The 13,902-nt window shown below is 35.6% G+C and overlaps 1 protein-coding gene across 1 annotated transcript in view; it reads right to left on the bottom strand.

The window, feature by feature from the left end:
- Positions 1-1,152: 1,152 nt before the first annotated feature.
- The window catches only part of LOC147286230 (phenylalanine N-monooxygenase CYP79D16-like), a 41,546-nt gene continuing 28,796 nt past the window's right edge, over positions 1,153-13,902 (bottom strand). The window contains exon 2 of the mRNA XM_086239088.1: positions 1,153-1,872. Within this exon, the coding sequence (XP_086095214.1) occupies positions 1,240-1,872 (633 nt within the window). The 3' untranslated portion in view covers positions 1,153-1,239. The remainder of the gene's footprint in view (positions 1,873-13,902) is intronic.

Below are 13,902 nucleotides of genomic sequence, written 5' to 3' on the forward strand. Positions count from 1 at the left end.
TTCTGTAATGGTAAAACAAGTAACAAATAACTTACTTTGTAAATGATTAATTTATAAACTTTTGGTGATATACAAGATGGAGCATGCCTAGAAGAGCATGCACTGAATGTGAAATCGAGTTAATCTCATATGAACACCAGAAATAAAAAAGGAGTTCTTACCTCCGACCAGTTGCTTTCTGTTAAAAATCCCAAAACAAGATCTTCAACCTCCTCAAATACCACCGGGAAAAACCCTAATTTTAAGAAAAACCTAAACAAACAGAAAACCCCAATTTTGAAACCCTAATTTCAGTAAAGAGAGAAGAGGACAGAGAGAAAGAAAGAACCCAGCATGAGATAGAGAGAAGATCGAGGACAGAGAGAAAGAGAGAACCCAGGAGATCGAGATGACTAATCTTACCTTTTGACTGCAACCCAAGACGATGAGCGAGGCAGAGAAAGCTCTTGAGGGCCGACGTCATCGCCAAGGTCAACGACGCGACGATGACAAGGACTGTGAGAACGGAGACGCAACGGCAAGGGCTGTGGGTGGGTGAGAGAGAGAGAGAGAGAGAGCTCGGGGTGAGAGGAGTGTGAGAGGAGTGTCTGAGCTATAGTGTTTCTATGTTAATTGTGTTTGAGAGGGGGGGAGTGTTGGGTCTAACTTAAGTCAAAACACTTAAGTTGTAACAAAAATTTTTATATTTGATTTTGAGCTGAAACAATTAATATCAGTTTATGGTTTAGATATCGGTTATTGTAGAATTTTAATTTTTACCCAAAAATTTAGATATCGAATTTGAAAACTTGGCGATATATAAATGTATTTAGACATCATTTTTAGAAAACTAAAAATCCAACTGATATAAAAAACTTTGACAATATCAATTTGTTTAAAACCGATATATTTTTAGTGATATCTAATGGGGTATTTCCTAGTAGTGAATCCAGCCATTTCTTGATAAGTACAAAATATAAATAAACTTATATAATTACAATGGCTTTGATAATCAGGCACTTTATTGAAATTATTGGCACAATACAATTATATAATCCAATTGGATCTGACTATCGATTACTATAGCAAATAAAAGCAACCCAGTGCAACAAGAGTCACCAATGAAAGAGCGAAGGTGATTGCCCCATAACAGTCACTTGATATCAGATAGTACTGGGTGTTATTCTAGTAGTGAACCCCTTACCCCCTCGGGGTGTTATTGGCAAACAAAACAATGAAAAAAAAAAATGAAATAGTTTCTTAAGGAGTAGGATACACATTCTTGGGCAACCTTGGTTTTGCAAGCCCGAGTAGTGGCTTAGAAAGAGTAAGATCGTGCTCCGATTCAACTAAGCTGCTACTTGACACCTTAGGTGGGGTAGTCCAAGTGAATCCATGAAGAAGTCTGGCCAACAACATAGTGGTCATGGTAGAACCGAGTAGGACACCTGGACATCCACGTCTTCCAGTACTAAATGACAACAAGGCTAATTTTGGATCAACTAGAACCACTTCAGAGCCATCAGGATTAAGGTGGCGCTCGGGCTTGAACTGTAGGGGCTCTTTCCAAATTTTGGGGTTGCGACCAAGGCTAAGACGACTTATTAACACATGACTACCTTTTGGAATAAAGTAGCCAGCAACATTGGCATCTGCAGTAGATACATGTGGAACATTGAAAGCTGAAACTGGATGGAGCCTAAAAGCCTCTCTTGCGCATGCCTTGACGTAGTTCAACTTGGGCAAATCTGATTCTTGGACAAGTCTGTCCCTTCCAACCACTTGGTCTAATTCTTCTACTGCCCTTTGAAGTATCTTAGGTTCATTTATCATCTCTGCAAGTGCCCATTCAGTAGCATGTGATGGATTGTCTACTGCGGCCAACATTAAGTCCTGCCGGAAATTCTATAATGACTGCAGGCATACAATGCCTTCAGAGTCTTAACCATTGGATGAGATATATTTGATCTAACGGATGAGAAAAAAAACAAGGGCTGAATCGGTAGCCCATAATGAGAGAGAAAGAGTAACCTCTGAACAAAACAAAAGAAATCCTTCTGAGTAGGGGCAAGCAAAAAACGCAGATCTCATCTGCTTCTTTACCCTCTCTCCGCCGCACCCTTTCTCCGATCAAAACCCAGCCGTCCGGCGGCAACGTTGACAAAATCGGCCCCAAATATTCGTCTACCAGTTACCATGTCGAAATCGATGAACCGATTGAACTTCGTGACGGCCATCCGCCTTCTCCGGCGGAGTTGCGACACCGACCACCCAAGACATCGTCCTCTCGACACACTGATCGTCTGGGTGTCCTCCTTTAGACCTAAAATTCAATCATGAAGGAGAATCAAAGGAGAACAGATCCAACCCCTTCGCCGGCGATCTGAGTTTTCTAGCGGCTTCGAGGTCTCTCTCGGGGATCATGTATCAGGTCATGGTCGCTACCGGATCATTACAGAGGTATAATTGCGTCCTCATAGAGAGATTGTGAATCTTGTCAATTACCTTGCAATGGCTTTCTGAAATTTGTGTATTTAAATTCTCTTACTTGTATGGATTTCAGAGGAATTGGTTTTTCTTGCTATGCCAGAAAATGTAATTGGTTTTTTCCCCGATTTGGGTTTTCACATATAGGCTATATAGCAATGTTCTATCTCAATATCATATTCTCTTTTGTCCAAGGATCTTCTGGTTTCGTGTAGGAAGGTAACAGGGCAGAAGCCACTAAGGATTATATTTTACAGGTACATGTTTGTATTCCTAGGTCAGTCTGTGCAACAAAATTTAACATTGGCACTGCATGTTTGTAAAAAATACTTGGGTTACCCTTCAACTAGGTTGCTCTGTTCTTATTTGAATGGCAAATATTTCTGATCAGGGATGGCGTAAGTGAAGGGCAATTTTATGAAGCCTTACTGTATGCATTTTATGCAATCCGTATGGTGATAATTGATTCATTTTGCTTCATTATCACTAGTATCAGAATGTTGGAGATAAAAAACGGAAATTTTTGTTGCAAGGAGCATCTAGATGTCTTAACACAATCATGACTCCATTATCAAATCAACTACATGTCTTAAAGCAATCTTGGGAATCCATTATCAGTTTACCCCTCCCCTCTAGAAAATAGTTATTAAAGAAAGAAAAACAAGGATTCAACAATTCAACTAGAAGAATATAGTCTGAACTTTTCTTAAAGAAGAAAGTACCCTTCATTTTTAATTTACTTGGCATAGAAGCCTACAGGTCATTCTAATTTACTTTCAATATACTTTTAGTTTCTCTCATTGTAGTTTTCTGTTATTTTTTAGTGTTTGTAAGAAGTGGGTATTGGTTGTTTAATTCTTGATTCCTCACCCAGAGGTAATGTTGCTTTTTTCTTTTATTTATTTATAATTTTTGTATGAGTGTTTTATATGTTGAGGAGGAGTAGGTGTATTCTTTATTTTCGGTCATGTTCAAACAATGGATACTGCAGGCAGAAATTTGTAGCTATCCATATGTTGTGCAATTACATTCATTCATGATGCAGTAAGCCTTCAGTTGTTCTTTTGATGATCCACCTTTTTTCTTTTGGATGTGAATGTATATTCAACGTAAAGGTGTTGTGGCTAGAGGATTATAGCTTAGTATATCTCACTCTTTTTTTTTTTTATTGTCAATAATTTTTTGAAACTTAGCATGACTTCAATTCTGTACAAGTTATGGAAAAAAGAAACAGGGATACTAATGGTGAAAATGAATGTTTTTTATATTTTCTCTCAAAGGTGAAACTATGGGCTGCTCTCGAGCTATAAGGTATTTTTGAGATATTTCCATTACGAAACCTCAAGTCAGCAGTAGCTTAAGTGCATAATTTCACTCAGTTCTTGATTTGCTGCTAATTATATTTGGCTACCCACTCATTTTTACCCTGGTCTCCTTAATTAATTCATTACAAGTATGCCCACAAGTTTATGACTCTGCTCCCCATTTGCTTGACCCTTTTTTTTTTTTTTTTTTCATGAAGGACTCCTGGGTTAAGCAAACCAACATTCACATTTAAAGAAGTAAATCTGAAGGTGTTTGATCTGCAAGACAAGGTATTGTTGCAATTATGTTTCTGGATTAAGAAAATAATTGCTATGTTCTTTTCTTCCACTTCAAATTTCAAATTTCATTTATGCATATATTCAAATCTCAACCATGTTCTTTTCTTAATGATATGAAAAAAGTGATTCATAAATGCAGTTTGTTATTGTATGCAATTTGATAACAAAGTCATCTTTATTGAAGCATCCCAAATAATATTTTAGATATAATGTTTCAATACTTTAACTTTCTCGTTTAATTTTTTTAATTTTAATCACAGCCTATTTTATGTCATCATTTTCATCTAATTACAATATTATAACATTTTACCTTTTCATCCATTACAATATTTGTCCGCGGCATCAAATATTTTTTGTTTGCCTTTTCTTTGCGTTTGCTTGCTTGCCTTCTGTTTTTCTTCCTGGGTTTGGTTTGCTTGGTCGTCTGCATTGACCTGCAAGGTCGTTGAGCCTGTGAGTTTGTTTTGGGGGTGGCATTGTTATCAAATTCCCTCCACTTAATGCATGTGAATTTAAGCTTGCTAATTTTTTCCCTTTATGTTGGCAAACTTGGCAGTCTTTGATTTTCGTTATGGACTTGATTTCATTTGGTTTGCAACCCTTGAAAGGTTGGTTATGTCTAAGGCTGGTCTTGAAAGTAGGCAAATGAATGAGATAACTATATATCTCAGGCCGTCGAATATTTAGGACCCCAAAATTTTATAAATCCATTGTATATTATGTCTGCTTTTGGCAAGTTTCTACCTAAACAATAATGTTAATAAACACATAAACATGTTGTGAAATCATTTATTTTATCTTCAGGTTTCTTAAATAATTGATGACATGCCCAAGAATAAGATGGTTTAATGGTGAATATTGACTATGTATAGATATAGCTACTTACCTGGCTACAGACGTGGCTTAATTGATTTTGAAAGCTAATTCATGAGGTTAATTTCTCAATTCAATTGTCCAACGTAAAATGGACATGCAGTCATTTGGGCCACGACTTTAAGTCTCTTAAAATAGAGATTAGGCTTTCTGGTTTTCTTTTTTTCGTTGGTGAGGGGTGCTGTGGAAAAGTGGTTCCACTTTTTTGCCTTCTTATATAGATTATGATTTTAGTAACTATCGATTCATGATTAAAACACTCTGATTAATCAAACACGTTGATTAAAATATTCTGATCATTTTGAATTAGTAGATGATACTTCTGTATTGCTCAGTAAGTTAGAGGTTCTTCCTTTGTTCTCAAAATTTGCATTTAAATACATTTTTACAAATCAGTTAATTTGTACTACTGTGCAAAATTGCTTTTGACTGCTGATCTTTATGCTTAATATATTAATTAGTATAAGTTACCAATTATCATAACATTTTAACTTGCAAATGCAAATAAAAAACATTAAAAAAATAGGTACAATTAGGATTGGTTTGGCTGATTGGAACCTCAATTGCATCCTGCTTTAGTATGCCCCAAATTTCATACACTTGCTCCACATTTTATACACTAGCTGCACATTTGCACATTTTATAGGCTTGATACAGATTATTATGCATTGGTTGAAAATTTGTTTTTTTTTTTTTTTAGACTTTCTTTCCTTGCATTGGTATCAAATTCTGAAATGAAGTTCATTCTTATCTTACAGCTGCTTTAAATTGGTTAGAAATCTCATGTCCCCTTAAATGAAGTTCATTCTTATTTTTCAAATTTGCAGCCAAGCACAACAAAAGCCCCTCACAGAAGGCAGCCAGCAAGAACAACAGCCCCCCTGTCCCACAAAGCAATGAAGAGAAGAATACCTCAGCACGAGAGATTTACAGAAGCTTATACCACCGAGATAAGTACTACTCTTTTATCCTTCTGTCTGGTATAACCTAAGTATCATATAGCAGATAACACTGAGAAGTTAAATCACACATTAATATTCCGATTTCTTTAGTAAATGTCACACAGTACTTTCTTACTTGTTTTGTTGCCATTTTCAGCAGTTATAATTAGCAGTTATAATTGAATAATCATGTATCTTGTGCTATCTTATGTATTTCTTTGCTATCTCATGAAGTTTTTGAATTGGGATCTAAAAGGCTCTATTATTGAAAACAAACTAATGAATGCAGATTGGGTTGGTAGTTCTGTTCGCTCAATGTATATCTTCATGTTAAAATTGTGTGAAGAAGCAACCTTGCCTCCAGACCTATTGCAGAGGCAGAGTATCTTGCCATTGTGTGGTCTGCAACGTCTCAGCAATCAACACATGAAGATTGACTAGTATTTCATACCAAGTGTGTTCAAGCTAGTTGCTGATATTTTCCAAACCACTTCCAATGGTCCCATTATGTTCTCCAAGGATCAAAATTGGTCTCTGAAACTCTCCGTGCTTTTGGAACATGTATTTGAACAAATATTGATTAGTTAAATGAATGGATGAAATTTTTTATGAATGGATGGATTTTTGTTGAATGGATGGATTTTTATGAGAGAATGGAATATAAATAACATTTATAACATCCAAATCCCATTAAAAATTGACATGTATAATCTTGTTTATTTATATCAGTTTCAGGAGGTTTTATACATCGAAAAAACTTGATTACGATTTCCAATCTTGTTTTGGATATCAGTTGGGCTGAAAAAACAAATGGCATTTGCTTTGTTCTTTTGACAATTCATCCATTGCGTTTGATCTGTTTAAATGATTTTAAACGATTCGACAGGGACTGCTCAGGATCCCAATTATAACAGCATTATTCAATGATTAAAAAACAGAAAAAGATTTTGGTTAATACATAAAGGGGCAGCAAAATACAAGCATGTGTATTGGCAAAATATGTATTGGCACTTTTGGGTACTTGATATTCAACAAATTTTACCAACTCAAGAATGCCTAAACATTTTGATACAATATTGATTAAAAATGTAAAACACATGTAAATGTGTAATGTATATAGTTTTAGACTTTTAGTATAAGGTTTTTAATTAAACTTGTTAATACTTAATACCTTAAAAAATTTGATCTAAAAAAAACCCCCTACAAAATTTAAAATTCAAAAAACTAAAACTGAAAATCACTAAAACAAAAAAATTAAAACACAAAATATTGAAATTGAAACCAAAAAAATTCCATCCTCGCCCAAAATATAAAATTAACCCACCCAAGTTGAAAAAAAAATGAACCTCTGGCGCGTCTCCAGACTTGTCAAATAGTGTAATTTTGAATTGCATGTCAAAACCGGATTGTTAAACAGGAGCTTGTATTTAGCACTCTGAGAATGCAATTGCCCTTTTGTGTATACACAGTTGCAGTGCGAAACCTTTTTTTGGCCCAGTGATGAAGTTACCATTTTCTTGAGATTTGGTTCAAGAAAATGGTAACTTGGATTAAGAAAATGGTAACTTACAATTCATTGAGAAAAAGTTACCATTTCTTGAGAAAAAAAATCAAGAAAATGGTAAGTTTGGTCACGCTGGGGCTGGATTACCACTTTTTTGAATGGTAAGTTTGGTAAGTGGTAACGTGTTTTGCTTCACTGATTTCGTTACCATTTTCTTGATATTTGGTTCAAGAAAATGGTAACTTCGATCAAGAATGTGGTAACTTACCATTTCTTGATCTAAAGTTACTATTTCTTGAGGAAAAAAATCAAGAAAATGGTAAGTTTGGTCAAGCTTAGGCTGAGTTACCACTTTCTTGAACCAAGTTACCATTTTCTTGATCGATTGATCAAGAAAGTAGTAACGTGTTTTGCTTGGCTGATTTGGTTACCATTTGCTTGATGTTTGGTTCAAGAAAATGGTAACTTGGATCAACAAAATGGTAACTTACCATTTCTTGAGAAAAAGTTACCATTTCTTGAGGAAAAAAATCAAGAGAATTGTAACTTTGGTCAAGATTGGCCTTAGTTACCACATTCTTGAACTAAGTTACCATTTTCTTGATCGAACGATCAAGAAAGTGGTAACATGTTTTGCTTGGCTGATTTGGTTACCATTTTCTTGATGTTTGGTTCAAGAAAATGGTAACTTGGATCAACAAAATGGTAACTTACCATTTCTTGAGAAAAAGTTACCATTTCTTGAGAAAAAAAATCAAGAAAATGGTAACTTTGGTCAAGGTTGGGCTTGGTTACCACTTTCTTGATCAAAGTTACCATTTTCTTGATCGAACAATCAAGAAAGTGGTAACGATTTTTTCTTGGCTGATTTGGTTACCATTTTCTTGAGGATTGGTTCAAGAAAATGGTAACTTGGACCAAGAAAATGGTAACTTACCATTTCTTGAGAAAAAATTACCATTTCTTGAGGAAAAAAATCAAGAAAATGGTAACTTTGTTCAAGGTTGGGATTGGTTACCACTTTCTTGATCAAAGTTACCATTTTCTTGATCAAACAATCAAGAAAGTGGTAACGTTTTTTGCTTGGCTAATTTGGTTACCATTTTCTTGAGGATTGGTTCAAGAAAATGGTAACTTGGATCAAGAAAATGGTAACTTACCATTTCTTGAGAAAAAGTTACCATTTCTTGAGGAAAAAAATCAAGAAAATTGTAACTTTGATCAAGGTTGAGATTGGTTACCACATTCTTGAACTAAGTTACCATTTTCTTGATCGAATGATCAAGAAAGTGGTAACGTTTTTTGCTTGGCTGATTTGGTTACCATTTTCTTGAGGATTGGTTCAAGAAAATGGTAACTTGGATAAAGAAAATGGTAACTTACCATTTCTTGATCTAAAGTTACCATTTCTTGAGGAAAAAAATCAAGAAAATGGTAAGTTTGGTCAAGCTTAGGCTGAGTTACCACTTTCTTGAACCAAGTTACCATTTTCTTGATCGATTGATCAAGAAAGTAGTAACGTGTTTTGCTTGGCTGATTTGGTTACCATTTTCTTGATGTTTGGTTCAAGAAAATGGTAACTTGGATCAACAAAATGGTAACTTACCATTTCTTGAGAAAAAGTTACCATTTCTTGAGGAAAAAAATCAAGAGAATTGTAACTTTGGTCAAGATTGGCCTTAGTTACCACATTCTTGAACCAAGTTACTATTTTCTTGATCGAACGATCAAGAATTTGGTAACATGTTTTGCTTGGCTGATTTGGTTACCATTTTCTTGATGGTTGGTTCAAGAAAATGGTAACTTTGATCAAGAATGTGGTAACTTACCATTTCTTGAGCTAATATTACCATTTCTTGAGAAAAAAAATCAAGAAAATGGTAAGTTTGGTCAAGATATAATTTTGTGATTGCATGTTCAAACCTGATTGGCAAACAGGAGCTACTTTTTAATACTCCGAGAATGTAATTGCTTTTTCATCTATATGCAGTTGCATGCGTAGGTGGTTACCACATTCTTGATGTGCATTTACCATTTTCTTGAATTTAAGATCAAGAAAGTGGTAACTTGGGTTTTAGGCAGTTTTGTGAAGTTACCACTTTTTTGATGCATCCCTCAAGAAAGTGGTAACTCATAGTCAAAATTTGGTAAGTTACCAAATCTTGACAGAGTTACCACTTTCTTGAGGGATGCATCAAAAAAGTGGTAAAACCCAAATCACACAGAACTTCCGCTCATTTCACTCTCCATTCAAAATAAATAACGTAGCCTCACCCAGACCCTCTCGCGCCGCCCTCGCCCTCTCAGTCTCTCACTTTCTCACTGAATCCTCGCCCTCTCAGTCTCTCACTCTCTCCATGAATCCTCGCCCTCTCGCCACCCTCGATCTCGCCATCCTCTCACCGAAAACTCAGAAACCCATCCCAGAAAGATCAGACTCTCTCTCACCGTCCTGGCACTGTCGTTCAATCCCACCCATCATACCAGAAAACTCAGACCCTCTCTCACTGAGTTTCGAAACCTAGAAACCCAGAAAACTCACACTCTCTCTCTCACCGAGTTTCGATCTCTCAGAAACTATAAAACTCCGACTCTGTCTCTCTCACCCAGGTTAGGGCTTCGATTTGTTTACATTTGATTTTGTAGATTTATTCATATGTCAAACTCTCTATCTCTTTCATGAATTTAATATTTGGATTTTGAACTAATTTATGCAGGCTCAGAAACAGGCACTTGCAGCAATTTAATTAATCTGAAGCCAAGACACCTTGAATGACAAATATTTCTGCGCAGGGATGACCTGTGTTTATGCAGGTTGAATTATGTGAGTTGTCAACTTCAATCCCAAATCCCTTTTATCCCTGTGCACCACTGACATCTGGGAAGCAGAGTATGAAAACAAATTGGCACTGCTAAATCAAAAGGAGAATCGGTATATTCATTTTTCTAAGGTTCTCCTCTGTGTGTTTGTTTTTGTTAGGAATAAGTTTGACTATGACTATGCACAGGGGACAATTACATGCATTAGTTTTATTAAAGAGTGGACAGTTTAGGAATATATGAAGGATTATCACAGTGCACACCTTTATTTCTTGATTCTGAATATCATCTTTTCTTTGACCTCTGATATATGAAGGATTACTACCTTTCCAATTAATTGATTGCGTACTATTTTTTCGTGTGGCAATAAGAGTTTTTTCATTTGTAGTGAATAGTTATAGCTTTCCCTTTTTTCTTTTTAATTTGTGCAAGGAAAAAGAAAAGTGGGGTTTGTTTTTATGCTCTTTTTCTTTTCAAAATCTTGGAAAGGGGGGGGGGGGGTGGGAGGAGGAGTACGTAAGTGGGGCTGATTTGTCAGGCTATTTTATTTTCCATGAAGGTTTAAAATTGTGGGACTTTGAAGGTTAGTGCGACAGTAAAAAGAAACCGTCAGAACTGAGAGTAAGTTTTTTAACTCTTGGTCTTGTTTCTCTCTATGCTTTGGTTTTCTTGTTATTGACAGTTTTGGAGATCTCAAAAATTTAAATGTAGTTGGTATTGTGCAAAACTACGCTATTATAATACTCTTGGTCTTCTTTCCTTGAAGGCCATTAATCTATCAGGGGTTTCCTTGCTGGTACATCTCCATTAATTTTTTTTACTTATTATGCATTCTCATTTATCACCATGGTTGATCATTCTCTTTTCATCATTAGAATAAATTAAATGCATCTTTGCCTTTCCTAAAAACCAATGTAGCTTGTAAGTTAATATTGATGAGGCCACATCCAACAAGTTGATATAACTATGGTTCTTTCTTGTCCTTGTCTTGTTTGGAATGAGTCGAATGACATGGGTCTTGTTATGGGCAACAACTTGATCTCTTTCAACTTCTGCAGGGAAGAGAAGAGGAGAGGTGTAAGGAAAAACAAAGCTGCCAGCAATAACAATGGTAGTGGAGAGTGAGCAATGGACAACCTTCCAAGTATGGGTGGTAAGTTACTGTGGGGGAATTAATGAGATGCTTCACTGGGAAGTAGATTGGCTTTTGAAAACTCTGCAGGGACTCATTGTAGCATGATACTTTCTTTGTAGCTAGGAATGAATCAGTTTCATATAGCTGGACCTCTGTGCTTTGTAGAAGTCCATAAAGTTTTGTTTAGTTCCTTTTGTTATTGGTTTTTGGCCAACAATTTGTTTGTTTGTTGAGAGCAGGAAAATGAATTAATATATTATTGTTTCAGAAACTCAAATAGTCAAATTTCTTGTATAGATCCCCAGTCCGAAACTCTCACTGAATCTCTTTCGCCCTTAATTTCCTGCTCGATCTCTTTCGCTGTTTCCTTCTCATCGATTCTCTCCTTGTAAGAGGCAATCCACACCTAATGTCATTTTAGTGGTCATCTCTTTTGCACAACAGAGAAAAGTAGAAAGAACATGCTCAAATCAGTAGTTGTCGATGGTACTCTTCTAGTTTCTTGGTTTGTTTTCGTTCTACTGTTGTGTGCTTGAGAATACCCATAGGTTTCAATGGAACAAAGAAACATAATCATGTTCTGCTGTGCAAATATGCGCTATGGATTCTTGTTTCCTTTCACATGCATCCCAGTAACTAACTTGCACACAAGTAAAAACTATTTAGCAATGGCCTTTTCAACTTGTTTCTAAGACACTTAACATTTAAACTTAGATGTGTTATGGGATTAATTGACTTTGAGTTTTAAGGAGACTATAGTAAGTTTCAATTTTCTTAAACATCCAACTTCAATAGAAGTTGAGTTGGTAATCACATATTTTGTTTATTCTAGTTTCCAGGATATGAAAGAAGACATTTAAACCAACTCGAAAGTTTTCACAAATTCAAGTTTGAAGAAGGCAGTAAAGATGCACCCCTGGCCTTCAAATTGCTCTGAGAAGTGATGTGAAGGACCAGTGCTTTCCTTTGGCTGTTAATTGTGCCTCTGTTATATGCTGCAGGATCTCTCCAAAACAGAAGGATTTGGTAGGTCTATTATATATAATCTTCATTTTAGAAGTTAGGCAAACAGAAGGCTTCTTCTTCTTTTATATTCTGTACTGAATTTTATCATCTTACCAACTGCTGTAATTAAGAAAAACAAGCCGATTCCATCTTTTCATTTCAAAATACGTACGAGTGTCCTGAAATCAATCTTATATTTTTGCAGATTACTCGTTTGGTTTTTTTAAAAAAAAAAAAACATACAGGAAGGACAACCTTGGCAATTGGAGATGGGGCAAATGATGTTGGCATGATTCAAGAGGCTGATATTGGAGTAGGAATCAATGGCATGGAAGGAATGCAGGTAAGCTTCAGAAATGATCTTTGACTTTAGGACTTATTTGTGGTGACATGGGTGATATGTATCTGTATAATATACCCTTGTTATTCAATTTGAAATTTGTCGTCTTTGCAGGCTGTTGAGATTTCAAGGACAGATTACAAGCCTTCGGAATGGACATCTTAATGAGTTCCACAAAGCTAGGAAGACTGATATTTTGATTAACATACTCTGCAGTTGAAGGAGCATTTGAGGATGAGAATACTGGTATGTTTACTTTCTTATCTATTTTGTTTAATTTGTTTTCTATGTAAATGTCATCATAAGAAGGAAAAATTGATAACTTTTATTGCTGCTTTTGTACTGTGACAACTGAGCCAGCTGTTTGTTTGAGTACTGGTAAGCCCCTCTTGTTAGTATGGTGTTTTATTACCTGTTTGTTATTTTTTCATTCTGGGCTTGAATGTTGTGTTCACAATTTATTCATGGTAGATGTTGAGACGAATGCATGCTTGGATAACAATGGTGGTTGCTGGCAAAATAAAGCAGCCAACCTCACAGCCTGCAAGGTATAGATCATAACTTACTAGCTCATCACATGCTTTTTGACAAATCAGAAAATCGTGTATTTTAACTCCTCTTCTTTGGGACTTCAGCTCGCACACTCAGGATACATTTCGTGGGAGGGTTTTTGAGTGCCCCCTAGTTGATGGTGTGCAGTTCAAAGGAGATGGTTACACTAGTTGAAAATCACTAAAACGAAAAAACTATATATTTTTTGTTTATGTCAAAAAAGACATGAAAATTAAATAGAGAAGGCAAAAGTGTGGTTAAAAAAAATTGTGGATTTTTTTAATGCTCCTGGTTTTGCATTCAAGTTGGTCAAAAGATTTGATCAAGATTTAATGATCCTAGTTGTTTATATCTAGATATTGCAGACTTAGTTCTAAAAATAAATATGTATGGGTTACAGATCAATGGAAATCTGCACTGAAATTTCAGTTCTTATATTCTTCTTCATGTTAATCAAATTATAGCTAGAATACTTCCACTTTGCAAAAGTTTTCCTTTTGTTGCACATTGTATTTCAATATATTAATATTACCATTGGCTTCCAGCGAGTGGGCCTGGGAGGTGCAAGGTAAACAATGGAGGTGGTTGGCATGAAGCTCAAGATGGACATGCATATTCTGCTTGTACAGTAAGTGATCTTTATGTGTTCCCTTTTTTTTAAA

The sequence above is a fragment of the Dryas octopetala genome, chromosome 4 (assembly GCF_963921425.1).
Source record: "Dryas octopetala chromosome 4, drDryOcto1.1, whole genome shotgun sequence".
Lineage (NCBI taxonomy): Eukaryota > Viridiplantae > Streptophyta > Magnoliopsida > Rosales > Rosaceae > Dryas > Dryas octopetala.